The sequence below is a fragment of the Stegostoma tigrinum genome, chromosome 4, assembly GCF_030684315.1.
Source record: "Stegostoma tigrinum isolate sSteTig4 chromosome 4, sSteTig4.hap1, whole genome shotgun sequence".
NCBI lineage: Eukaryota > Metazoa > Chordata > Chondrichthyes > Orectolobiformes > Stegostomatidae > Stegostoma > Stegostoma tigrinum.
The window spans coordinates 125,216,081-125,242,408 of record NC_081357.1 but is presented as its reverse complement, the minus strand read 5'-3'; the positions used below and the strand labels follow the sequence as shown (position 1 = coordinate 125,242,408).

General features: G+C 41.3%; 1 protein-coding gene across 4 annotated transcripts in view; it reads right to left on the bottom strand.

Annotated features, from left to right (window-relative positions):
• Positions 1–26,328, bottom strand: part of ldah (lipid droplet associated hydrolase) — a 255,387-nt gene that overhangs the window by 12,404 nt on the left and 216,655 nt on the right. For all 4 annotated transcript variants that reach the window (XM_059645645.1, XM_059645644.1, XM_059645647.1 and 1 more), the window contains one exon: positions 955–1,037. In XM_059645645.1, coding sequence (XP_059501628.1) covers positions 955–1,037 — 83 coding nt within the window. The remainder of the gene's footprint in view (positions 1–954; positions 1,038–26,328) is intronic.

Below are 26,328 nucleotides of genomic sequence, written 5' to 3'. Positions count from 1 at the left end.
AGAATGCAAAGTGTTTATGAGTTGACATTAAATCAACACCAGTGAGTTACTGTTACATTTTAAGCCATGTATTCACAGAACACTGCTTTCATTTCAAATGAAACCTATTCCAAATGTGTTCAATATGAAAAGAAAGCTTGGTGCCACAATTTTAATCTACAACATAAACAGTTGCATGTTGTGTATGGACAGAAGCACTTTAATTAATTTTGAGTCTTTCGTGATTAGTAACATGTTAATTGGAGCCTATCAACAAAACGGATTCATTGCAGTGGTTAATGACAGTTTATCCCCAAGTTTATCTGGACTGAAAACAGAAGTTGCTGGAAAAGCTCAGAGAGTCTGGCAGCATCTGTGAAGATAAAATCTGAGTTAACGTTTCGGGTTCGGTGCCCCTTCCTCAGAATTGAGGGTTATTTGCTCGCTCACTGCAAACTTTGCATAAAGCAGCAGAGTTTGAATGGTTGCAAGGTAATTCCTGAAATGTCCTGAGATAGATTTCCATGTTATGCAGATGGTGGTGGGTATCTTTTCTACTAATCCAATAGTGACAATGGAAGGTCCAATCTATTATTGCTGTTAGGCCTCATTCTAGTGAAAGCAGCAGCCTACCAGGTGCTGATTGGGATGTGCATGAGAATTCTGGTTGCTGCTCCAAGGAGCAGACCAGAAATTTCTTGTTAGAGGACATGGCAGCAGGTTGGATTTGGATTGGTGCAGTAGAGGAGGTTTTCCTTCAATTGAGACACCTGTTTGAGCTGTAGCAGAACCTAAAAATTCTGATACTGAGAGGCAGCGCTAAGTCACTTAACTTGCTGATCGGTGGAGCAGTTGTGACCACGATGGATAACCTGCATTGGAATACTTGTTGATCACTGCCATTCCCATACTTGAAACAATGATTCCTCGATGTAAATTTTCAGTATTTTGACCATAAATTTGAAACTAGCATACCTTGTCCAAATACCGTCTTATAGTGAGATCATCCCTCTGTACAACCTGCATCATTTCCTGGCTTCCCATGTACATGGCATTAGCTAAAAAAGATATCATAATTTTCAGTTAAGCAGGTTAACAAAAGACTAAACATAACAGTTCAACATAATTTTCTAGTCTACAATAAAAGCACTAAGAAAATATTTAATCCTAAACACCAGTATAAATCAAATGATTTTCTTTAGAACACTTGGCAGAAACCATTTAATTAATGAAAATGTTTATCTTTATGAGAACATAGATGAAGGTGGTATGATAGAAGTGCTTTAAGATGCGACAATTAAATAGGAATGGGTAGAATAAATGTTTAAAACAAGAAAACCTCACCAAAGTTTCTTTGCACAAAAGCTCCTCTTAGTACTGGATTGAGAAAATTGTGATGTAGCACCTGAAGACTGTTTTGGTTCAAATCAAAAAATTCAGCACAGATCTGGAATTAAACCTGGAACCTTGTGATCTGTGCAGCTAAACATTTCTGTTCTGCTAACCCAAATTTGTTTCTCTTTTCTTGGTTCCTCCAATCATCCATAGCCTTCCCCATGATGAGAGTTGACCCATACAGATTCTCAGATGGAATGCTACTTCTGGGTCATCTTTGCTCTTTCACCTCTTTCAGCAATGAGGAAACTGATCAGCCACTCCATGTCTCCTGCAACCAGCAAATGCCTCATCTCCACTTGGCAATTCACCCACCAACACCGTTGTGACTAGGACTCGATCTTCAGTAAACATTAAAATGATTCCTAAACATGTCCATTTCTACTGGCTGAAAGCTTTTTTTACAAAAAAACAAAACCTCGCACAAATCTGAAATTTTGTACTGGTTTGCCAGGTTATTTCAAACTATTTTCAACTAAAAACACAGAAAACAGAAGCATAAGTTGGCTATTCTGCTCTTCAAGCCTGCTCTTTGTGGTTTTTATAAACAACTTGGATGAGGAGGTTGAGGGGTGGGTTAGTATGTTTGCTGATGACACAAAGGTTGGAGGTGCTGTTGATAGTATCAAGGGCTATTGCAGGCTTCAGTGAACATTGACAGAATGCAGAACTGGGCTGAGAAATGGCAGATGGAGTTCAACCTGGATAAATGCGAAGTGATGCGTTTTGGAAGGTCGAACTTAAATGCTGAATATAGGATTAAAGGCAGGATTCTCGGCAGTGTGGGGGAACAGCGGGATCTTGGTGTTCAAGTGCATAGCTCCCTCAAAGTTGCCACCCAGGTGGATAAGGTTGTTAAGAAAGCATATGGTATTTTGGCTTTCATTAACAGGGGCGTCGAGTTTAAGAGCCGCGAGGTTATGCTGCAGCTCTACAAAACCCTGGTGAGACCACACTTGGAATACTGTGTCCAGTTCTGGTCACCCTATTAGAGGAAAGATGTGGAGGCTTTGGAGAGGATGCAAAGGAGGTTTACCAGGATGCTGCCTGGACTGGAGGGCTTGTCTTACGAGGAGAGGTTGACTGAGCTCAGACATTTCTCTCTGGAGAGAAGGAGGAAGAGAGGTGACCTGATCGAGGTGTACAAGGTAATGAGAGGCATGGATAGAATCGATAGCCAGAGACGTTTCCCCAGGGCAGGATTGACTGCCATGAGGGGTCATAGTTTTAAGGTGTTAAGAGCAAAGGTATAGAGGAGACGTCAGAGGAAGGTTCTTCACCCAGAGAGTTGTGAGCGCATGGAATGGTTTACCAGTGGTAGTCGTGGAAGCAGAGTCATGAGTGACATTTAAGCCACTGCTGGACATGCACATGGACTGCAGTGAATTGAGGGGAATGTAGGTTAGGTTATTTTATTTTTGGATTAGGATTATTCCACGGCACAACATTGTGGGCCGAGGGGCCTGTACTGTGCTGCACTTTTCTATGTTCTATGTTTCAATGAGATTCCATCCCCCCAATTTTTCTAAACCTTGGTGAATATTGTCCTGATTGATGCAGGCTCTCTTAGTATGTCAACTTTGCCATCCCAGGAATCAGTCTGGTAAATTTTCATTTCATATTCCCCCTAACCAAAATATCCTCCTCAGATAAGGAGGCCAAAACTGCACATATTGCTCCAGATCTGTTCTCACCAATGCTTTGTACAACTGCAGCAAGACATTCCTGCTCCCAGACTTGAATTCTCTGACCAATTACCTTTGTCCTCACCTGCTGCAGCTTCAAGCTTGCTTTCAGCGACTGGTATACAAGGATCCCCAGGTATCAATATGCCTCTCGCTTTTCCAATTAATTGCCATTCAGATAATAATCTACTAGGATTTTTGTTCCTAATATTGATTGCAAGAATGGAAAATGTTTGGATTATGACTGCATAACACTAGCCTAGAGACTTGAAAGGTGAACTAATTAAAATAATAATCAGTTTTAACAAGGAGACACGAAAATGGAAACATTAATTCTGCTTTCTTTCCATAGATGCTCTTAGACCTGTTGAGTTTTGCCAGCAATTTTGGCTTCTGAAACAGTTCTACACTTTGTTCCAAGATGATGAACATTTCTTAATGAAATATTCTACATCCTAAGGAAGCATATTCATTTGGATTTTACCTGAAAATACACACTGAGCCTTTAAAACGTAAGCTGCACTGTAAACAGCTTTGGTTTATGATAAGATTTCCGTGAGATACTGTGGACCAAAAAAACTTGGACACTGAGTAGTCATTTTACTCAGAATTACATTCTCTCCAAGAAATAACAACGAAATGGATTTTCAATATGCTGCTTGCTGTAACACTGACAGTGAAAATCCATTGCCCATTTTCCTTCCAGGGAGGAATTTGCTCACTTTCAAAACGAGTCAAATTATTCTATACTTTTAGGCTGACAATTGTAAGATGAATTGCATGATATAAACAGACCCTCGAGTCATTAAGCCCCATAGGTCTGAGGATAGATTGCAGTTTCAAAATCTTTTTGTTGCTACAACAAACTGCCTGAAAGAATTTTTTACAAAGTAAGTTGTGTTGCAATAAACTCCAATTCTGGACAAGGCAGATGGATAGTTTACAGTCAGAAGGGTTGTCCTTCTGTCATGAATCTGTGTTGCATTAGTCTGACCATAAGTATGCTCTTAAAGAATTTGCTTCCCTACAGTGTTTTATAAAATGGCATTTAGCCAATGAAAAGTTTCCTCTGCTCAAACATTTGTTTTACATTATTGATCAGAGGATGGAAGATAATTAAAAAATATTACTTCTTTGTCAATGAAAAAGATTAAATATGAGCTGCATACAAATAAGCACATATAGTTTGTAGTTTTGAACTGAAAAAGAACCTATCTACAATAAACACAAACCTGTCGAAAATAGAATGCAACATTAAAGAACAGTGTGCCATAAACATATGTTCCTGCCACTATACACCTACTTGCACTAGATTCTGGAGTAAGCAACACAGTGATTTCCCTCTGCTTAAGTTTGGTGATTTATATTTATGTTTTAATGGAATCCATTAGTGATGTTTGAGCTGCGGGTGTCACACTATTGAAACACCACTTAGCTTCTGTTTCACAGCAGAAGCATTTCATTAGTGGCAGAAGCAGTTTATGAGCTCTGAATGCCTGTATTGTGTTGCTAGCATCGAAAGGAGCAAGTTGGCTCATTGCTTGAGAACAAATACAGAGTAAACACGTAAAATTAAGTGTTCAGAGTGCTAATCTAATTATTCCAATGCACATTTAAAATGTGGTGTCTTTTGATTAGGAAGATTAAAACTCCTGTATCTATTTTACCTCACATATTCCAATATGGAAAGTAGTTCTTAAGAGCTTCAACACTGTAGCCTCTTGGCACTTTATAGCTGAATTAAACATTGACCAACCAATAACAATACTAATTTTTGGTTACAACTTTTATTTCACATTCAGCATTGCAACTTTTCAGATGTCATTGTTCCACTAGCAGCAATCAAGCCAGAAGCATGTATCAGGAACCAATCAGGTGAGTTTCTAAAATAAACAGTCTGCAATTTGCTTTGTTTACAAAAGGTTTGACTGTTTGCAAGCACAAGAACTCTTGAGTGGTCTTTTCTGATTATGTTTTGTATGTCCTGCTTGGATATTGCTTCATTCTCCTCCTGTCAACATCTCACATCAATGAACAATGATGATAATACTCTGTACTTCAATTCCTTGGAAATATTATTTTCTAGACATGATACTATTGAAGATCATAATTGCCGCAGAGCACAGAGAAAAAAATAGAAATTTATTTTTGCTTTATGTTTCACATTGTAATTAGGATCATCTTCAATCATTTAAGATCTTTAATCATTTAATATACAATTTGAATTTGTAGTCAATCATGGATGAGAGTAAACACATGTACAGACAGTTGCTCTTAAGAACTAAATCTTCTTGCTATGCCATTTCAGTCATGTGACGTTCCTTGACTGAGTGGCAATATTGGTTTGTTCTGAATGTATCAGTAATTATTTGAATTGAGGAGTGCAGTGGCCTTCACTAACTTACAAAGTGAAAATTGTTCATGGAGAAAATAGACCTGATTTGGTCAGAGAAAACTAGGTTGCATGGGAGCATTGAACTTTGAACGATGAACATGGTTAGGAAACCCAAATGGTGGGTGACTCTTAAAAACCAAAAGAACTGTGATGCTCTAAATTAGAAACAAAAACAGAAATTGCTGGAAAAGCTCAGCAGGTCTGGAAACATCTGTGGAGAGAAATCAGAGTTAACGTTTCAGGTCGAATGACCCTTCCTCACAGCTGATGGTAGCTAGGATAATGTCGGTCTATAGGCAGAAGGTAGGGGTGGGGGTTCGGTCTTGCTGGTTCATTCAATCTGGATATGTTGTTGCAAATGGACTGTTTAAGAATGCAGAAATTAGCACCGGGCCTTTTAAGTCCAAAACCCTCAGTGCAGTTATTGTACTATAGTAATGGTGGGCATAATTCTCAGGTCTCAGATCTGGCCACGGTAGGTTCAAAGGAATGTCTTAAAGGAGTAAAGCAAGATAGCGAGATGTAGGGAGGGAATTCTGGAGCTTGGAGCCTAGACAAGTGAAGACTTGGCTCCTAATGTTACAGCAATTAAAATCAGGAATGTTCAAAGGACAGAATTAGATGGGCTCAGATATCTTGAAGGATTACAGATCTGGAGAAGATTAGAGATAGAACAGGACGAGATCTTGGAGGGATATAAAACAGCAATGTGAATTTTAAGATAATAAAGTGTGAAGCTGGATGAACACAGCAGGCCAAGCAGCATCTCAGGAGAGCAAAAGCTGACGTTTCGGGCCTCGACCCTTCATCAGAGAGGGGGATGGGGTGAGGGTTCTGGAATAAATAGGGAGAGAGGGGGAGGCGGTTGCAGTGGGAGAGAGATTCCCTGAGGTTGGCCCGGAGGGAGGAGGGTAACTTCTTCAGTTTAGGCATCCCTGGAAGAGGCTTCGCAGTGAGGTTAAAATTGTATCAGTGATAATGGGGCCTGCTGTGTTCATCCAGCTTCACACTTTATTATCTTGGATTCTCCAGCATCTGCAGTTCCCTTTATCACTGATACAATTTTAACCTCACTGCGAAGCCTCTCCCAGGGATGCCTAATCTGAAGAAGTTACCCTCCTCCCTCCGGGCCAACCTCAGGGAATCTCTCTCCCACTGCAACCGCCTCCCCCTCTCTCCCTATTTATTCCAGAACCCTCACCCCATCCCCTTCTCTGATGAAGGGTCTACGCCCGAAACGTCAGCTTTTGTGCTCCTAAGATGCTGCTTGGCCTGCTGTGTTCATCCAGCCTCACATTTTATTATCTCGGATTCTCCAGCATCTGCAGTTCCCATTATCACTGATACAATGTGAATTTTAATATCAATTTGTTGCTTGACTGATCAGCAAGTAGAAGGGTGATAACAGAGTTGTAGATGATTTCATGTCTACAAAGGGTAGAACATGAGAGACCAGGCAGGAGTCTGTTGGAATAGTTTAGAGATAACAAAGGCATGAATGAGGATTATAACAGCAGATCAGCTGAGACAAGGGCGAAGGAAACAATGGAGTCCCTGGACAACTCTTGTGCAGCAGGAGGAAAAGATAAGTGTGCAGACATTGTGGGCTTCTCTGAATTTCAGGGCCGAATTGACTACAGCCATTCACTATCTAGTCTCCTTCACTGCTTTAATAAATCATGGGTGCTTCTAATCCATCTACATGTAACCTGAGTATGTTCATCAGTACTGCATCACATTGGTCTTTCCCCACTTTATAATGTTATAATGCTTTAATATTGCATTGATCTATTATTCCTCCAACTCTTCCTCTGTACAGAAAAAATAAAAAGAGTCTGACTCCGTGAGCCTGGGGTTATTGTTTGCACACATGCCTCAGGTTATCTGTGAGCAGTCTATGTACAACAGCCAAACTGAATTGCAATCAGATCCACCACTGGAGCTTTCATCAAGTAGACCATTTGAACATCCTGGTACCTGCTCCTGATCACTTTTACACAGTGAGCTTCTGACTCACCGGCTACCTATGAGGAGTCCTTATTCCTGAGCTGGTGGTTCGAGTTACAATACTGAGTTGCAAAGGTTTTCTCCATCTCTGAAAACACTGCAGGACTTGACTAAAATGGTGAGTCCAAAAAAAGTTACTAGGGCAAACAGGAAATTGTGATGATTATCTTACTAGAGTGAGCGCAATGCAACATGAGCTTGTCATGTCCTATAAATATGTAAGAGAAGTGCCTGAGATGAGAAAAGGACTGTGTCATACATTCTGCTGTGCACGGCCTCCAGCCTGACCATCCCCAATGCTATGTGTGTCAATGATACTGACAGCCACCATTCATGTTAGAGTTTGCAGAATACACTGATCTCTCTTATTCTTACAATCTCCCTTTGACTGCATGGTAGCATTTTGTGCAGAAACAGTAGGTTCCAGGGCTTTGAAGGTGTGCAAAGCAGCTTAGAATTGTGTGCATAATGAGTGGAAAAAGCAGAAATGCAGCCAGCACTGAAAGTATTGGATCTAAGTAAAGCAACAAAGAGATTTACAGAGAGAGAGAAATGTGAGGGGAGCCTCACATTGACAAATATAAGGCTAGTCTCAGTAATGGTGACAGGAAACAATTATGAGTTGCCATCTGGTTCGCTAATTTCCTTCTGGGAAGGAATTCTGCCACCTTTAACTGGCCAGACGGATATGTGACTTCAGACTCACAGCAATGTGGTTAACCCAGAACTGCCCTCTGAAATGGGTTAGCAGATCACTCAGTTCAAGATAATTAGGCATGGGCAACAAATGCTTAACTTGCCACTGATGCCCACATTGCATGACAGCATAAATTTTTCCTGGTTAGATTTAAAATTTCTTCTTTCACTGTAGACAAGCCTTAGATCAATGCCTCTGTCTTTGACCTTTTCAACCATCTATTAGTGCAGCTAACTGGCAGGGCACTGATCTTCCATTGAGGGAATGTGGACCTTCTTCTGGCTGCTAACTGCTTCTATGGGTGTGTGGATTGGAGAATCTTGAGTGCGACACAATATCTTGATGCCTACCACAGGTTGCTTTTATGTAGCACTGGCCCATCAGATTTCCTGTTATTCTTAATGATAATCAGCTTACGAGAACTGATTTGTTTTGGCATCTTGTTTGTTCTACAGAAATAAGGTCTTGCTGAAAAAATGCATAAGATCTTGTGCTTTCTGCATTGGTTGGGTGAGCAGACGCTTCACCAACTTGGGAAACTGGCAACACCAAATCGTCCCCACTGAGTTTCAGAGTTTGGCTGCTTCACTGATCACTGATGAAGGGCCCACATCTAAAATGTCAACAAATCTGTCCTCATCAGAGAAACATCTTGGCCTTTTGCGTAGTCTCTGCAGTTTTCCTTTCTATTTGGGATGAATGAACACTTGAAAGAGATTACGGGAAGTAATCAAATTCTGATGTTCACTTAATAGAACGACAGCCACAACAGTAAAGATGGATTTATTCTGTCATCCACATGTCTGAGTAAACAGTCACTGTGGTGAGATGACATTGATACTGACGAAATTAAAGTTTTCACTTGATTTTATAGTCATTGTAGGCAGTATTTTATACTGTCCTGTGGCAACTTTTGAAGTGGCGGGGACATTGAATTAGATACGACTTTTAGTACTTGAGGATCCCACCATCTTCCTGCATCCATTCCTAACAAGCCTGTGGGTGGTCATTGCACACTCCCACTATTTGAGGTCCTTAAGTTGGCAATTAAAGCAGTGAGTTATACAGGCAAATGTGGCAACCAATGTTTTGCACAGCTATGTCCCATAAACAATGTACAAGTCAAATGGCCAGTTATCCATTTTTGTTGGAGTTGACTTAAAGATAATTGGAAGTCGGAACACTGGAAAGTGCTCTACGCTTCTTCAAATAGCAAATGCTATCAAAGTGCTTTTACTCCAGACTGCTTCGACCTGGCCTATCAGTGATGGGGATACTGCTGCCTTCTATCCTCTTGGCCTGGTCAATCCCTGAATGAGTCCAATGCCAATACTGGGCAGGAGAGCAAGCAGCCTGTCACCAACTGTGTATGTATGAGCAGTAAATTAAGAAACGTAAAGGATTTGCAGTTGCACAAGAGCTTCCATTTAGAAGTTTTATATTGTGTTATATTGTCATTAGTACGACATGAGTAAAATACAAGCTATGGGTATATGTGAAAGGAATGGATTGCGGACTGGGATTGTGTTCTGCTGGCAGCAGGAATGGGGAAGGGTCCTGAATTGTGCGCCAGATGGCTGTACTGCTTTTAATGGGCTAAAATGAGGATGAATCAGGCACTCCCAGGCATCCCAATATATGGAGTCCTCCTGCTTGCTGAAGCTACAAAACATTCATTACCTTCCTGCCCTTGAAGCTTCAACAATCTTTGCTGTGCGACATTGTCAAAAGAGATGAAAGTAATGATCTGGGGACCTGGGCTCGAATCCCACCATGAAGATGGTGGAATTTGAATTCAATATAAAAAAAATTCTGGGATTAAAAATCTATTGGTGACCATGAAGCCACTGCCAGTTGTTGGAAAAACCTATCTGGTTCACTAATGTCCCATAGGGAAGGAAAATGTACCTTTACCTGGTCTGGCCTACATGTTGACTCCAGACCCACAGCAATGTGATTGACTCAAGTGCCCTCTAGGCAATTAGAGATGGGCAATAAATGCTGGTCTAGACAGTGATGCCCTCATCCCGTGAATGAATTTTTAAAAAAAGAGCAGCAGATTACTATCGTTCTGGAAATGTTTCCTGGTGCATTGTGAACGATGCATAGGCACTTAATTTGGATCTCAGTGTCCAAGTGGCTTGCCTGAGTACAACCTTGTGCTTACTTGGCTTCTTTTGTGACTTTTCTGCACATTAGAGATAATATTACTCAATGATGTCATCAGCCATGTCTTCAGGGCATGGCCCTTGTTTGTCTAGATGCCATCAGTGCTTCTGCTTGGAGATACATAATGAAGGCATCATTGCAACTTCCTGAGTATTTTCTCAGATCCATTTGCGGGCAGCAGATTGAGAGATTCACCAACTATAGTCATCAGATCCCTGAAAGTATCCAAAGAGAAAGAAATTAAAGGGTGTGGTGAACTCTAATGGCACAGCCGTGAATGCCCAACTGTTCCACATTGAAAGAAGTTTTCTTCCAGGAGGCTGCTAATAACTGTAGCCACCTGCCTGAGAACTCTGAGCCTCCAGAAGTACTGGTGTTTAGGAAGTTGATCGCCTACCTTCATAGTGTATTGGGGCTATCCCCACCTGCAAGCAGGAGCTCTGTGTTCGTCCACTGTGACCTATGCAGGTGGTTGTAAAAAAGGTTGCTGCTTTCCCTTCAGGATCTGCTCCCTTCACTCCTCATCAGAGTTCCAAACACAGCTGCAAAAGCAGCCCCTACGCTGCTGTGAAAGCTGTTCAACAGGAAATGAAGATGAAAAGTCAAAAAGCTCCAAGGTAGCCGAAGTGATCACTGCCTTGAAAGCTGTGAAAGTATACTCTTTGAACAAGTCCTGCATTTTTGACTGAGGCAAGGGAGCAGTTGCTGGATCTCAGTATCTAAACCATTGCCTGCCTGACAAGTATTCAACCCTGCAAACTTTTCTTGCCGTCTTGCGCTTTGCTTGGCCTAATAGATTCTAGGAAGTGTGCAGAGTTAAAATCTGATCTCGAGGTTAGAACTGCAGTCAATGAGCATGTAACATATTTAAGTTGCATATATACCTGTCTTGTGGAGTTGAAGAACATGGTTTTGTTGAGGACAGAAGGTGACAGATTCATGACTCCCCCATGATATGCTGGCAACTTTAGCTGGTTTAGCTTGCTGCAAGTATAGAAACCCACCCAATATGGCAAGTGTGGTTTCACTCTGTAAGTATCTGAACGAACCTTTTTTTTTGCAGTTCCATGGTGAGGATGAATTTTCTCTAACTCTCTACCGTATCATCACTGTAACTTCACTCAACATTGTGTCAGTGGAGCTGGTGAAGTCCTGAGATAATTCAGCCCCATATATGCCACAGACAAAAACGGTCATTCACATTCTGTACTGCTACCAAAAATGGCATATTTTGCTTTATAGATAGAACTATTGACATGAAACAGCCCACAGAAGAGGGCCATTTGGCCCAGCTCGTTCATGCCAATCCAAAGACATCCAGATGCTCTTTCTAAACCCATCTCCCTCCACATGGCCCACAGCCCTTGTTGTGAAGTTGGGTAGAGTACTGCACAAGTGATGTGGGGGATAGAGCTGTGTTGTTACAGGAGGATGATTGTGGAATTGAAAGGTCAATCAGTTATTTTTCAAAGAAATTCAGTATCCACTGGAGAAAATATTCAACCATTGAAAAAGAGTTATTGAATTTGGTACTGGCCTTACAATACTTTAAGGTTTATGTTGCAAATAATGTATCAGAGAAGGTTTTGTATATTGATCACAACCCTTTGACTTCTTTAGAAATATTTAAGGACAAGAACACCAGACTATTTTGTTGGAATCTTACGTTACCAGCATTTAATTAAGAGTGCACATGTTGTAGGTTGTGAAATGTTATCGTGCATGCGTTATTGTGGTTTTAAGAGGAATACGTGTATATCAGATAGAAATGATAGTGTTCAATGTTATAGATATGTATTTAGAACTGGTATAAAATGTGTAGCTCCAGATTAATGGCTTTCTTATCTAGTAATAGTGGCATTAAGATTTGGAAAAAAATGAAGTCATCTTTTCATCATGATGGTTCATATCTTTCTTAAGGAGGGAGGTGTTGTGAAGTTGATAAGAGTACCAATGGGTTGGGAGGCTGGTTGTTATGATTTGTTTGTAAAATGATGGGGTGGGGAAGAAGAGTACGTGATCCCTTTAAAAGATGATGTGCCTTTTCTACATATGGAAATTAAAACAAATTGCCTGTGACCAGCAGCGTGCATAGAGAGTTGCTGAAATGGAAACATTTGTATCAAGAGGCTGTATGGTTAGCAACACAGACAGTAGTCTTGCTATGTTATTAAGGCAACCAGTTTGAATATTAACCAATTAATTTAAACCAAGCATTTAGAGCCTAAAAACCAATAAATTTAAATCTGATGATCTTGACAACCCAGGACCAATCCTGTTGTCAGAAACGGATTGGGGTCATTAAGGGTATAAAAGAAGAGGGTGTTTGAAAATCGGGGTGAGAGCAACTACCATCTGTTACAGTTAACAACCACCAGCCCTAAAGAGAAAATCACTGGCTCTCACAGAATTCTCTAAGCTCTCAGAAAACCACCATCTGACTAAAGGTACAGTGCATCCTTAGCTAATATTTCTGACACAAGAATTTGATGGAGAAAGGCGTTCCTTATTGAAGAAGAACTGAGAAAGCACAGAACCTTCTGGAAAATGTATCCTGACTGTAATTCAGATAGACTAAATTTAAAGTTTGTTTTATTAATTTGGTTTATATAAATGTGACTTGTACCTATTGGAACAGCATACCATCAGAATTTTTGCTTTATTCGGGAATAGTTCGTAGTTAAGCAGGAATTGTCTAGTTGGTTCGTAGTTCTGTTCATTTGTTCACTGTTAGAGTTAGATAAATAAATTGTTACTTGTTGATTGTAGAGTGACTATCAGGAGTTTATTTCATTTAACATCCCCTTTATAACCATTTGGGTGGTGAGAAGCAGGTTAAACCACTTTTCACTCTTCCTTTAACAGATTATGAGGTGAGGCAAGCCTTTCTGGTTTCAGTTTTAGTTATCAGAGGGAAATCGACCTCCGCTTTATAACACCCTGCAGCTTATAGCACTTAAGGTGCTGATAAATACTTTTTAAAGGAGTTAGGATCTCTGCTTCCACCGCCAACTCAGACATCCACAACCCTCTGCGTAAAAAAGTTTTTTTTCTCACATCCCTTCCAATCCTTCCGCCTCTTAGCTTGAATCTATCACCCCTGGTTTTTGAGCTCTCAGCCAAGTGAAACTGGTTCCTCCTGCCTACTCTATCTCTACCCTTCACAATTTTGTATACCTCAATCGTGTCACCCCTCAGCCTTCTCTACTCCAAGGAAAGGAACCCCAACCTCTCCTCGTAGCTACAAGTCTCCAACTCTGACAGATGTCATAATGAAGGTAATGTTCTGGATCCCTCCTCCGTCAATGCCATCACATTTTCAGAAAGATGAAGTTGTTTTAACATCTACAAGTTGGCGCTGAAGCTTCGCAGTTCATACAGCATGTCATTTAAGCTCAACGATTTAATGATTTTATTTTAGAACATATTTGGGGATGAGGAGAGAAATGTATATTTTGCTTATTTAAAGGTTGCTTGTTTAAGAATGAGGAATTAGAATAATTTCTCTAATCCTGTTTGATAGAATTCAGAAAGGTACTACTTTATTTTACAAATCAAAAAAAATGTTTGGAAAGCTGGAATCATTCTTCAGATGCTCATAAGAATTTAGATAGAGCGATCTAGTATCATGGGTAAAATCAACTCTCTGTTCAATTTTCAAACTCCTACCAGACCCTAAACAGCAGAATTGGTGTGTGGCAAAATAATTCACAGTATCTTATACAGCATTCCATGCAACTAACTAGCCACAGATGAGAGATAAGAATCAAAGAGCCAGCGCAAAGGAATGAGATTGATTGCAAGGTCCACAGCCCAGACAAGCATTCCTTCTGCGGTTTTGTGATCACTGCACCTGCACTGAGGAAGCATATTAAAGTCTGTGTCAGGACACCAGGTCATCTGGCCTCCAAAAAGCTTTTAACGAGGAAAGTGCTATCAAAACTCTGCAGTTTCAGCGGATGACGCGCTGACAGCTTCAAGTGGTGTTCTGGGGGGCTGGGATTTTTCCTTCACTCTCTGTCGCTCAGAATCCAAAATTTCTACCTCAAAACTCTCAAACCTGATCTTGTCACAGATTTAATACTTTTCAGACAAGGCAGGTGAAAATCTAGAAAACAGTGATCAGGAAGCAAATGAATTTACACTATATACAGTATATTTCACACAGTGAGGATACCTAGCAACATTCAGTGCAGACTCTCAGCCTTCCAGCTTCGAAGTGGAGCCCAGCGTAGACTCCCAGCCTTGAAGGGGGGCCCAGTTCAGACTCCCAGCCTCAAGGTAAGCTCAGCGCTAACTCCCAGCCTCGAGGTGAAGCTCAGCGCAGACTCCCAGCCTCGAGGTGAAGCTCAGCGTGGACTCCCAGCCTCGAGGTGAAGCTCAACGTGGACTCCCAGCCTCGAGGTGATGCCCAGCACACACTTCCAGGCTTGAGGTGAAGTCCAGCGCAGACTCCCAGCCTTGAAGTGGGGCCCAGTGCAGACTCCCAGCCTCAAGGTGAAGCTCAGTGCGGACTCCTAGCCTCAAGGTGAAGCTCAGCGTGGACTTCCAGCCTCAAGGTGATGCCCAGCACACACTCCCAGGCTTGAGGTGAAGCCCAGCGCAGACTCCCAGCCTTGAAGTGGGGCCCAGTGCAGACTCCCAGCCTCAAGGTGAAGCTCAGCGCTAACTCCCAGCCTCGTGGTGATGTTCAGCGCTAACTCCCAGCCTCGAGGTGAAACTCAGCACAGACTCCCAGCCTTGAAGTGATGCCCAGCACACACTCCCAGGCTCGAGGTGAAGCCCAGCGCTGACTCCTAGCCTCGAAGTGGAGCCCGGTGCAGACTCTCAGCCTCGAGTTGAAGCCCAGAGCAGACTCCACTGTTCTGCCAGTTTGTTTCTTTTTTTAAATTTCTTTCTCTGCTTTATAAGGACAGTAATGCTGAGCTTTTAACATTTTTTCTTTAACTTTCTAATTTCTACCGAAGATTTTGTACTTGAAATGGCTCTGGAAATGGGGTCTTTGTACACGTTTCATTGTAGTCACGTTTCCCTGTACTGGAGTTCATGTGACGATAAAGCCTCATTTGAATTAATTAGCTTGCCATAAAATCTGTGCATGCTGCTGCTGCTCACAGACATTTCGTTTTCATCTCTAAGCCTAGAAAAACACACATCATCTTTTAAAGGGACCAAAGACTCTTTCTCCCCATCATTTTACAAACAAATTCCAACATCCTGCCTTCCAAGCCACAAATACTCTACCCAACTTTGCAACACCTTGTCCCTTCAGGAAACAAAACCCCTCATGATGGAAAGATTGCTTCACTTTTCTTCTCTCTTGGCCAGAGGTGAGTCTGAAGGTCGGGGGTCAAACTCTGTTCAAGGAAATTGAAGACATAGACCTGGTTGACACCAAAGTACACTACTGCAGGAACGTTGTACTGTCTAGGGAACTGGTTTCTGGATAATTTACTAAATTGAAGCTATGCGGATGCTATTTGAAGAACAGCAGAGGGCTCGTTTGACACATTGGCTTTCATGGCATCTTCAAAAAAAACTGCCTGTTTATCAGTTTTCTGATTTCTATCTTTGTGACTTGGCTATTTGCAAATTAGTTGCCAAGTTTATCTCAAAACTAGCAGAGATTCAGATTGGCTATGCTAAATTGCTCATAGGGCCCAGGGATGTTTAGGTTAGATGGGTTAGATATGGGAAAATACATGGATAGGGGGATGAATCTGGGTGGGATGCTCTTTGGAGGGGCAGTGTGAACTTGTTGGGCTGAATGGCCTGTTTCCACCCTGTAGGGATTCTATGATTCCAAGATACACCACAAAAGCAATTCCTCTGCTGTGAATTATACATTCCAAGGGCACTGACGATGCTATATAAATACAAGTTTATTTTACCAAAATAACAAATTAGTGGGTGATATCAGTCAAGTAATTCAGAAATTTTACTTTCCATGTTCATTTTCAGTTTACACTATATTTTATAAATCTTCAAATCTAGCTGTTGATCCAGTTTACACTGTTCTTATGGAATTTCTGCAACAAATTTTGGAACTGCTGTTGCTGTACAAAAACTTACTCTTTCATCCACATTTGTCTGCAAGGCAAAATGCTGTACACACTATGGTAAAAGAGAGCAGTCTATGATACAAGATAGTGATATAAATCATTTTCTCAGTTTCTCTGTCATTTTTGATTAATGTCTTAATTTCTCCAGAAACAAACATGACCCGTAGCCCCCTGCCCCTCACATTTCTGTCCTAGATCTGCAGCAAAGCCCAAAGCAAGCTGCAGGAACAGCAACTTATGCCTATGTAGGCACTTCAAAGCCTTTTAGACACAATATTCAGTTCAGCAACTTCAAAACATGAACTCCAAGATGTCTTAACTGAGCACACCCTCACCCCTCCAGTGTTTTCAGTACAGCCAACCTAGGCTCTGCTATCACCACCTTTCTCATTTCTCTAGAACCAATGCCACTTCCTTTGATTTTCTCTGATACTCTATCTTTGCTCTTTAACTTTCCCTCTGTTCCAACTGTCCTTCCTACCTATTTCTACAGATTAAAACCTTCCCCAGCTCTACCTTCAGTTCCACAGCAGAGTCACATTGGACTCAAAATATGAATTCTCTTTTTTTTTCTCCATAGATGCTACCAGGCCCACTGAGCTTTACCAGTGTGACCTGTTTTTATTTGTGATAAAGGAAAGCAGTCTATCAAACTGTCATACACGGTGAATCACTGTTATTGGTGAGCTCGGCAGGTCAGTTACATTTGCTGTTCACTTCGCATAAAACCTTTTTATTTACTTTGTCGTTATGATCTGAACAGGTAACATAATGACTGTAGACTACAGTGGAGGAGAAAATTTTCCACTGGTAATTCTGATGCTTTTTGATTATGCATATCAGGTGCTGCATCAGAAGGTTTTAGCAAATTCAAAGTTCCTATGCTTGCAATTATTTTTGGTTGCATTTATTTATACCACTGAGATTTTAACCTAAATAGACCATTCAATTCACTGGCCATTTATCTATTGTCATGAGGTGCTCAGGCTAACAAGCACAACAATTATGCTATTGCAAATAATAATCATTTCACTGGAAGCTACAATATAATTTAATGTTTTAATTAATAATTAATTTCGAAGATAGGCTTCTCCCTTTTCTTGGTTTTGATTTATTCTTAGCTCAAACATTTATCTGTGAACAAGAGAACAGGCTCAATGCTCCTCAATATAAACCGAGAGGACCGCGGATGCTGTAAATCAGAAAAAAAACAGAAGCTGCTGGAAAAGCTCAGCGAGTCTGGCAGCGTCTGTGCAGGGAAATCAGAGCTGGCGTTTCAGGTCAAGTGACCCTTCCTCAGAACTGATGCTGCGAGGCCTGCTGAACCAATCCAGAAATTTCTGATATAAGATAACAAAGTGTGAAGCTGGATGAACACAGCAGGCCAAGCAGCATCTCAGGAGCACAAAAGTCATCCAGCTTCACACATTGTTACCTTGGATTCTCCAGCATCTGCAGTTCCCATTACCTCTGACCACAGCAATTTCTGTTTTTGTTGTCAATGCTGCTATGAGGTATCTGAGAGACTCCAAGGACATCCTTCCACATCCTTCCCCTTCCCCCTGCATAAGGAGTTACCTGGTTTATACATGCATCTCCGTAACAGAGCAGCTTGAATAAGATATTAGACATCCTATTTCTTTTGTGCCACATTTGTATGATGAGGCACAGCAATAGCAAAGAAGACAAGGAAGCAAAATCTGGACTCTGAGCACACTGCCTCATGGGACAATGGTGTGTCCAATGACCTTCAGGTCAGGAATGCGCCTTTTCGATCACATGAAGAACCGCAGAAGCACAAATCTACGGATAGTGATTCTTGCATGAGTCAATATTTCATGGCCACCCATCTTATTCACGCCAATTGCTCACTGTCTACTCTTTCAATGATTTGGCTGCATCAACGGGATAATGATCACCCAACTGACCATGCTTCGTGTCAGTGTGGGGCCACTGAGCTTTGAAGAAGTGTTTGTCTGTGGTTCACCCGAGTTCTAGCCTGCCCTCACCAGGCAACCTCTAGTCGGCAAACTTCAGTAGACCTGCTGATTTTTGCCAACAATTTCTGATTTTGTTTCTGATCTCCAGCATTTGCAGTTCTTTGAAACACAAACAGAATTTGCTGGAAAAGCTTGGCAGATCCGGCAGCTTCTGTGAAGAAAAACAAAGCAGAGTTAACCTTCTGGGTCTGATGATGCTTACCCAGAACTCTGCAGTTCTTTGTTTTTTTTTTCTGTTTAAACAGTAGGCATGAGATGGCTGGGTCCTCTTCACCATCCAAGGCAAATGAATCATTTTTATGCAGCACCACTCTTATGTCCCAGAGCAACTAAAGACACCTTTAGTTTTAACTTTGTTTTTACATTCCTGTTGGTTCCCTCTTGAGAAAGGAATTGCCCTAAGTGCTGCTTTTCATACTCTGCTGTTTATTAGCCCATTGAAACTGAACCAGAGGTTGCCTGGAACATAAAATTACAACGCCAGCACATCCAGTGAATTTTATCAGGCAATATAATTTTGAACAGGTCCTGTACATCAGTATATTTATGACACAATGCTATTTTTCATCATCACCCAACAAATTCATGCATTGAACTAACATGCTTACAAAACCAGGGGGAAAAGATGCAGTGGCAATATTGCAAATTGAAGAAAAAGACAGGTTTCTGCACACATTAGGAGCCCAGATTATTTGTAGTAGGAAGTGCTGTCACTTACATTAGCCATTCGCTCCTCCTAAACCACTCAACAAAATATAAACCTTTTTGACTCAGGGTATTCCACATGAAACCTGTGCCCAGCACAGGTCACTTATTCTGCTGGCTTTACCGGCTGTGTCATTAGGAAATCTTTTAATAATTTATCACCCTATTCCTATTGACATTACCATGTTCAATTAGGCAGAAATAGAGTTAAAAATGCGTAACTTATAAGAACAATGGGGTCCTAGTGCCAGAAAGATCTTTCTGAGCACATTGAGAAGTAATGGGTAAGCAGTCGAAATGGTGATATTCACTTTGTCTTTTTAAACATAGTCAGCCAGCAAATTAACAGACTAACTTACTGGAGCACTCTATTGAATATACCGCTTGAAATGGAAAAAGCTTAAAAACTATGATAAGATAACTTCAATGTATAAAAGCTAGTCTACAAATACACTGTGATTCTGTCACCTGCTGCTGGGATTAAAGAGTTATCCTCATTTTGAGATTAGGATCTGTTGGATCATTCTCACTAATGTAAATTCTACTGCAGTAACAAGGCCAGGGATAGTAGCAAGCAGAGGTAACTGATGAATCATTTTCACATGAAACTTATCCATTAAAAATGGCTTTTCAGTTTAATTAGCCAACACTCATGCAAAGTAAGGTAACAGTCGCCTTTCACCTTGTAAGACAATGTTTTGTACTATAGGATCATAGAATTGCCTACAGTGTGGAAGCAGACCATTTGGACCAGCAAGTCCACATCAATCCTATGAACAGCATTCCACCCAGACGCGAACACCCACCACCACCCTATCCCTGTAACCCTGCATTAACCACGGCTAATCCACCTAGTCTGCACATTTCTGCTCACTATGGGCAATTTAGCATGGCCAATCCACCTAACCTGCACAGCTTTGGGCAGTGGGAGGAAACTGGAGCACCTGGAGAAAACCCACACAGACACAAGGAGAACATGCAAACTCTACACAAACAGTTGCCTGACGGTGGAATCGAACTCAGTTTGCTGGCACTGTGAGATAGCAGCGCTAATCACTGAGCCACCATGCTGCCCAATAGTTACCCTATAGTAGACAACTCTGTGCTCAGCACTGCCTAATTTACCTCAGGATCTCATCCATGACAATTTCTGTCTCATTTGCTGCAGAGGAAGACGACTGACAGAGAAGATGCTCTAACTGTTGGCCTCAATTTTCCCAGGGTCCTCTTCTTGGTCAGTTGATGTTTCTGTTTCTGCTTGCCTCTTCCAATGCCCATTTAGCCTCCAGACGTCACAGCATTTGGAACAGTCTCCTAGTTGTGAGTATCAATGTTCACCCTCTTCATACCTTGTTTACAGGTGTCCTTGTAGTGGAGATATCGATGCCTTAGAAAGTCATGATCCAGTGATCAGTTCATTATGCAGAAGGTCTTTGAGTATATAGCCATCGTCTATCCTACAAATATGGCTAACCCAGCACAGATGTCATCACTGTAGCTGCCTGAGTATTTGCATGCTTCAGGACCTCTGAATTGGTGACCTTACCTTCACAAAAGATGCCAAGAATGCACCTTCCCTCCTGACAAGCAATGGTGCCCTGGTCTCACCAATTTGAAGGGGGTTTAAATAGTCTGCCTCTGCACACATAGAGTCATAGAGTCATACAGTAACACAGCACAGGAAACAGGCCCTTCAGCCCAATCTGGCCAATGCTGACCACAATGCCTATTCAGCTAGTTCCAATTGCTCGCATTTGGTCCATGTCCTTCTGAACACTTCCCATCCATGTACCTCTCCAAATGTTTTTTAAATGTTGCTATTTTACCTGCCTCAACACATTCTCTGGTAGCCCATTCCATAAGTGCACCACTCTCTGCGTGAAGAAATTGCCCCTCAGATCTTTCTTAAATCTTTGCCCTCTTGTCTTAAAACTATGCCCTCTAGTTTTCAATTCCCCAACCATGGGAAAAAGACTATATGCATTCATCCTATCTATTCACATCCTGATATTATACATTTCAATAAGGTCATCCCTCATCCCCCTACATTCCAAGGAATAAAGTCCTATCCTGGCCAACCTCTCCCCATAACTCAGGCCTACTAGTACTGGCAACATCCTCGTAGACCTTCATTGCACACTTTCCTGTGTAACTATGTCTTTCTTATAACAGGGTGACCAAAACTGTACACAATGCTCCAAAGCGCGGCCTCCCCAACGACTTATACAAGTGTAACATAACGTCCCAACTACTATCCTCGATGCCTCGACTGATGAAGGCCAGCATGCTAGATGCTTTCTTTACGACTCTGTCTACCTGTGACGTTGCTTTCAATGAACTGTGTAATTGTACTCCTAGGTTCCTCTGTTCCACAATACTCCTCAGGACCCTACTAGTTACTTCATAATTCCTACCTTGATTTGACTTTCCAAAGTGCAACGCCTCATACTTATCTGTATTGAATTGCATTTGCTTATTCCCCATCAGATCAAGGTCCTTCTGTAATTTTTGATAACTTTACTAAGATTGAATGGTTTGCTGAGATTGATGAAGGCAACATACAGTGGTCTCTTTTGTTTACAACTTCCCCTTATGGCCGCCAGACTGAGAAAATCATATCGATCTGATACCTCTGAAATCCCACCGGGTTTTGGAGGGGATGCAATCAATGTGGATCTGTGTTCTGCTTCAAGCTACACAGGCAAGTATTTTTTCAACAATGCTCAGCAGTAAGGCATCTCAATAGTTGCAATCACTGTCATCTCCCTTGTCCTTGTAAAGGATCATTATCTTTGCATCATTCATAGTCTGGGGCACTGTCTCCTCCTTCTACCAGAGGCAGACAAGTTTATACAGATGCTGCAGGAATGCCATTGCCCAAGGGTTTTAGGTGGTATAACATCAGCATTTAGAACTTTGCCCGTGGAAACTAAGTCAATGGCTTTGCTAAGGCGCTCCACCTGTGGTTTGATACCCAGTTTTATCACAACAGACAGACTTTCTCAAATTTCTAGAACTTCCTTAATGACAATGTTCTCTCTACAGTTCAGTCAAAAGTTGTTCTATCACATTTCTCCAAATGTTTATACCAATAATGTCCTCAGTGCCCATGGCCTTTATTTTCAGTAATGTTGTTATTCTTGCTGATGTGCCTGTTGCTTTTCTGATCCCTCTGGACATGTATCAAGCATACCTTGAGTATTTTGTCAGAACTGTCAGTGCCCCATCAAAGGATTGGACTTTACTTCGTGAAGCTGTTACTGCACTCTGTGTATCCTCATTTGGATGTTGGAACCACTGAGAGAGGGCTGCTTGGTTCAACTGACAGGGTCTATCACAGTGCTGTTAGCTTCAAATGGGTCAACATTTTCCCCTCTCCTGCTTCCCAAATGATGAAAGTACAGTATTGTAGATGGTGCCTGAAATGTGTTCTACTCTGCACTGTATGTGCGGAAGCTTGAGAGCCCCCATTCAATGAAGTTAAGCAACTTCTTATTTTCAACATGGTCAACAATATGATTAATGTTGAGATGACGATGAGATTTCTGCTGCAAATGAAAATATTTCAAAGGTTGCATCCTAAGTTGTGCATGTTGGAAAGTGGTCTGAATAGCAGTCAGTGTTGTTGTAGCTGCACACGTTGTTAACAATGTCCAGACAGTCACATTTGGTGATGACCAGATCCAGCTGGTGTCAATGTCCTGATCTTTGATGTTTCCAGGATATCTTGTAGTTTGTTTCAAAAGAGGTTGTTACGTTAAGTTCATGGCATCAGCAAGTTTCAAAGTAGTCTCTGTCCATTCTCATTTATCTGCCCTAAGCCTTGGTGCCTGAGGTCTTCAGGCACTGTTGCACTGAAAAAACCTTGGGAGGCAACAATTCTTTGTCCTGGATTGTGCTTATAGCGGTGTCAAGTTCTTTGTAGAACTGGCCTTTCACCTATGTACTAGAGCACGGAAGTGGAGCACAGACATTCCTGATGAGCTCTGAATTGAGAGATTGATAGAGAGAACACATTCTGAACCATTTGAGAGGGTTCTAGCATTGGGCGTTGTGACTTTTTTTTACATCGTAGTTTACATCTTCTTCACATATTTCTCCTTGAACTCTTCCCCTATCAGACATAAAGTTTTTCTGTGAGTGATTTGCTCTCAGTGAGTTATGTCTCTGGTTGGGAAGTTATGCCTGTCAGGCCTGAATTTCTGGTTCCAACATTCCTGCATGCCAATCAAAGTTGGCATTTGTTTTTGGCATGTCTTGTGAGTTTGCCAAGGATGATGGATTCCATCAACTTGTTGAACAGAGATTCCAAATGCCCAGCACCCACCAAAGCAGATGGATTATGCCAGGGCAGCACATTTCCAAGCCGATTTGCTAGGCGTGAGCTGTCTAACAGGGCACAATCATGCCTTCCACAGTTAGAGACATGGTGTAGCATTCGGTTTTTATACCTCAAGTTAGGCTTATCAATCATAACTGCTGTGTCCTAATGCTCTGCAGCAAAACTGGAGTGTATCCATTAGGGGGCAAACCTGGACAATACTTATGGAGACCTTCAACTACGCAGATGTTAGGGTGCTCTTCTTGATCTATTCGATTGAGTCTAATAGTATGCAAACCACCTGGCTTTGGCTTGGATCAAAGAAGCTCCTTTTCTCTGAAGCTGTCTCCTCAGCGAGAAATCCAAACAGTTTACAAAGAGAACCAGCCGTCTCCTGGTGGTAGAAACAGTTAGGGCTTTCTCCCGAAGTGAATTCAAGCAAATAAGACCCACAAATATATGGGATCATGTGCTTTCCAAGAAATGCCTTGTTAAAAATAATGTTCCAACCTGTCTTTTCATTCGACCTTTTACATATGTGGCTTTCCTTTTCACATTTCTGCTAGGTAGAGGACTGAAAATGAAAAGTAAACTAACAAACAAAAGCAGAAAGCTAGTTTATCTCTGTGCCTACACACATTATGTGATATCATGTAGTTAGCTTTACCCCAGCTAATATTCCAAAATTACAAAAGTACATACTTTTTGAAAGTTGACATGAAAACTTAAGCAGTTTGCTGCTTCAAGCTCTCAAGTTTGGGCTCAAAAACAACTGAGACAAAGTTGCCCATATACAGCAGCAATTGACCATCACGCTGAGACAACATGTTAAAAAATTATTCTTTCATGAGAAGTGGGCTTCACTGGCAAGGCCAGTGGTTGTTGCACATCTTTAAGTGTCATGGAATTGAGCAACTTACTCAGTGAATTCAGAAGGTTAGTTAAGAATCAACCACATTTTTGTGGGTCTGGAAAATATGGAGGTTAAACTTGGTAAGGACAAAGATTTCCTTCCCTGAAGGATCTCAGTAAATGGGAAGGGGTTTGTACAACAATTGTTAGTGGATTCACCTTCAGTATAACTGATGTTAAATCTTTTTATAAATTCTAGATTAGTAATTAAATTTTAAGTCCACCAGCTGCCATGGGTGAGATTTACTAGTACAGTGACAATATCACTATACCACCAGCCCTGCCTAGGATGGCTGGTGTTGGAAAAAGAAAAATCTCCCATCAATGGACTGGAATTAGAGTTTCAGCTGTTTTCAATCTAAACAGATCCTTAGGTCATCCTTTGCTGATAACATGCATTTGACACCTCTAGACTACTGCAATGTCATCTCCATTCTCCATAAACCCATCCCAAACTTTGTTGCTTCTATCGATTGCCTGTTTCCTGTCATTTATACGATTTGAATGCTTGACAGAGCCAGGACCCAGTGTCCAGCATTCAGCTATCAAGAATGAGGGGGTTGAGGCTAAATCTAAGGGGGACTTCGGTCAACCTCCATCCCATACAGTCCACACTGGAGATCAGAAAGACCACAGGCCATGTGTAACTCCTGCCAGAGCCAGAAATACAGTAAGAACAGTGAGGAAGTTCTGGAGCAGGTGAAGCGTAGACCTGCTGGAGGCATGATCTGGGTATGACAACGTAGAAAAGCTACACCACATGCTACATATATTTATATGCACCTCACACACTTACCCTACAAAACCAAAAGCGAAGCTAGCTATGGCCTTGATGAACATGTGTTAGCATCAGCACCCCTTGTGAAATGGTGACCAACGTTAGCAGCATTATTTTTCCTCTCCCCAGTATTTTGTTTTTTTTTGGTGAAACATTTCTGTGAAAGAAATGGCAATGACTGTTGAAGTGGTTTTGAGTTACTCAGCTTGATTGTACAACATTGTCCAATTGATACACATGGCGTTTGGGACAGGCCAGATGGAGCTCAGGGTCTCTTCCAATCCTGTACATTCCTTTGTGGAACAAGCATCCTGGGTTTATTGCTCTATCTCTTCTAATGTTAATCCAATTCCATCATATTGTCAAACTTAATGCCCTGGAGTATAAGCATACATCAGTCTTCCTTTAATTATATGGTGATTCATTACAGATGACCCCTTTCTCAAGAGAAATAATTGGGTCCAGGATCAGATTTTGGGACTGATATGGAGCATATGTATCAGATAACAGGATGAACATTTCCAGCTCAAATTAATACGAGGCGTCTAAGGTAGTCAATGCATTATTCTGCAAAATACTATGGGTTTTCAAGAGTCTGCTTCAATCATTAATTATGGGTGAAAACAGGGCCATCTACTATGACCAGTTCCATAGGTTTATTTCCAGATCAAATCAGATTGGTGCCACTATACATATAAAGCCACCTAATTTGCTTCATTACACATTTTATAGCTGAGTCTAAAAAAATCCAGAAGTTCACATGGACTTTCTCAGCATTACAATACACTCACTCATCACTTGGTAATATTAAGTGTTTACAAGCTCGAGCTGTGTCGTTTTACTCTTAAAGTTATGGCAATTTAGCATTTTTAAAAAAAAAATCTGAAGTTGGCCAGTCCATTCAAAGGGATGCCTTTGGCTTGTCAAGACAGGAAAGGGCTTTACAGCAGTTATTTATTAATGATTTCTGCAGCTCCTTGACAAATTGTCCAAAAAGTATGCCAATCTACACTTAGTAACAGCAGCTAAGAAACATATAAACAAGATCAAATTTTACATCCATGGCAGAACTGTACACATGCAATAAATTACCTTTGCTTTAAAAATCTGCGTATCATGTTGCAATATATGGCATATGCAACACAGATAGAAAAAAAATGCTTTTGAGAGCAGATGATCATTTTGCTCTTTCCTTCAGAAAATGTACATCATTAAAATTCTGG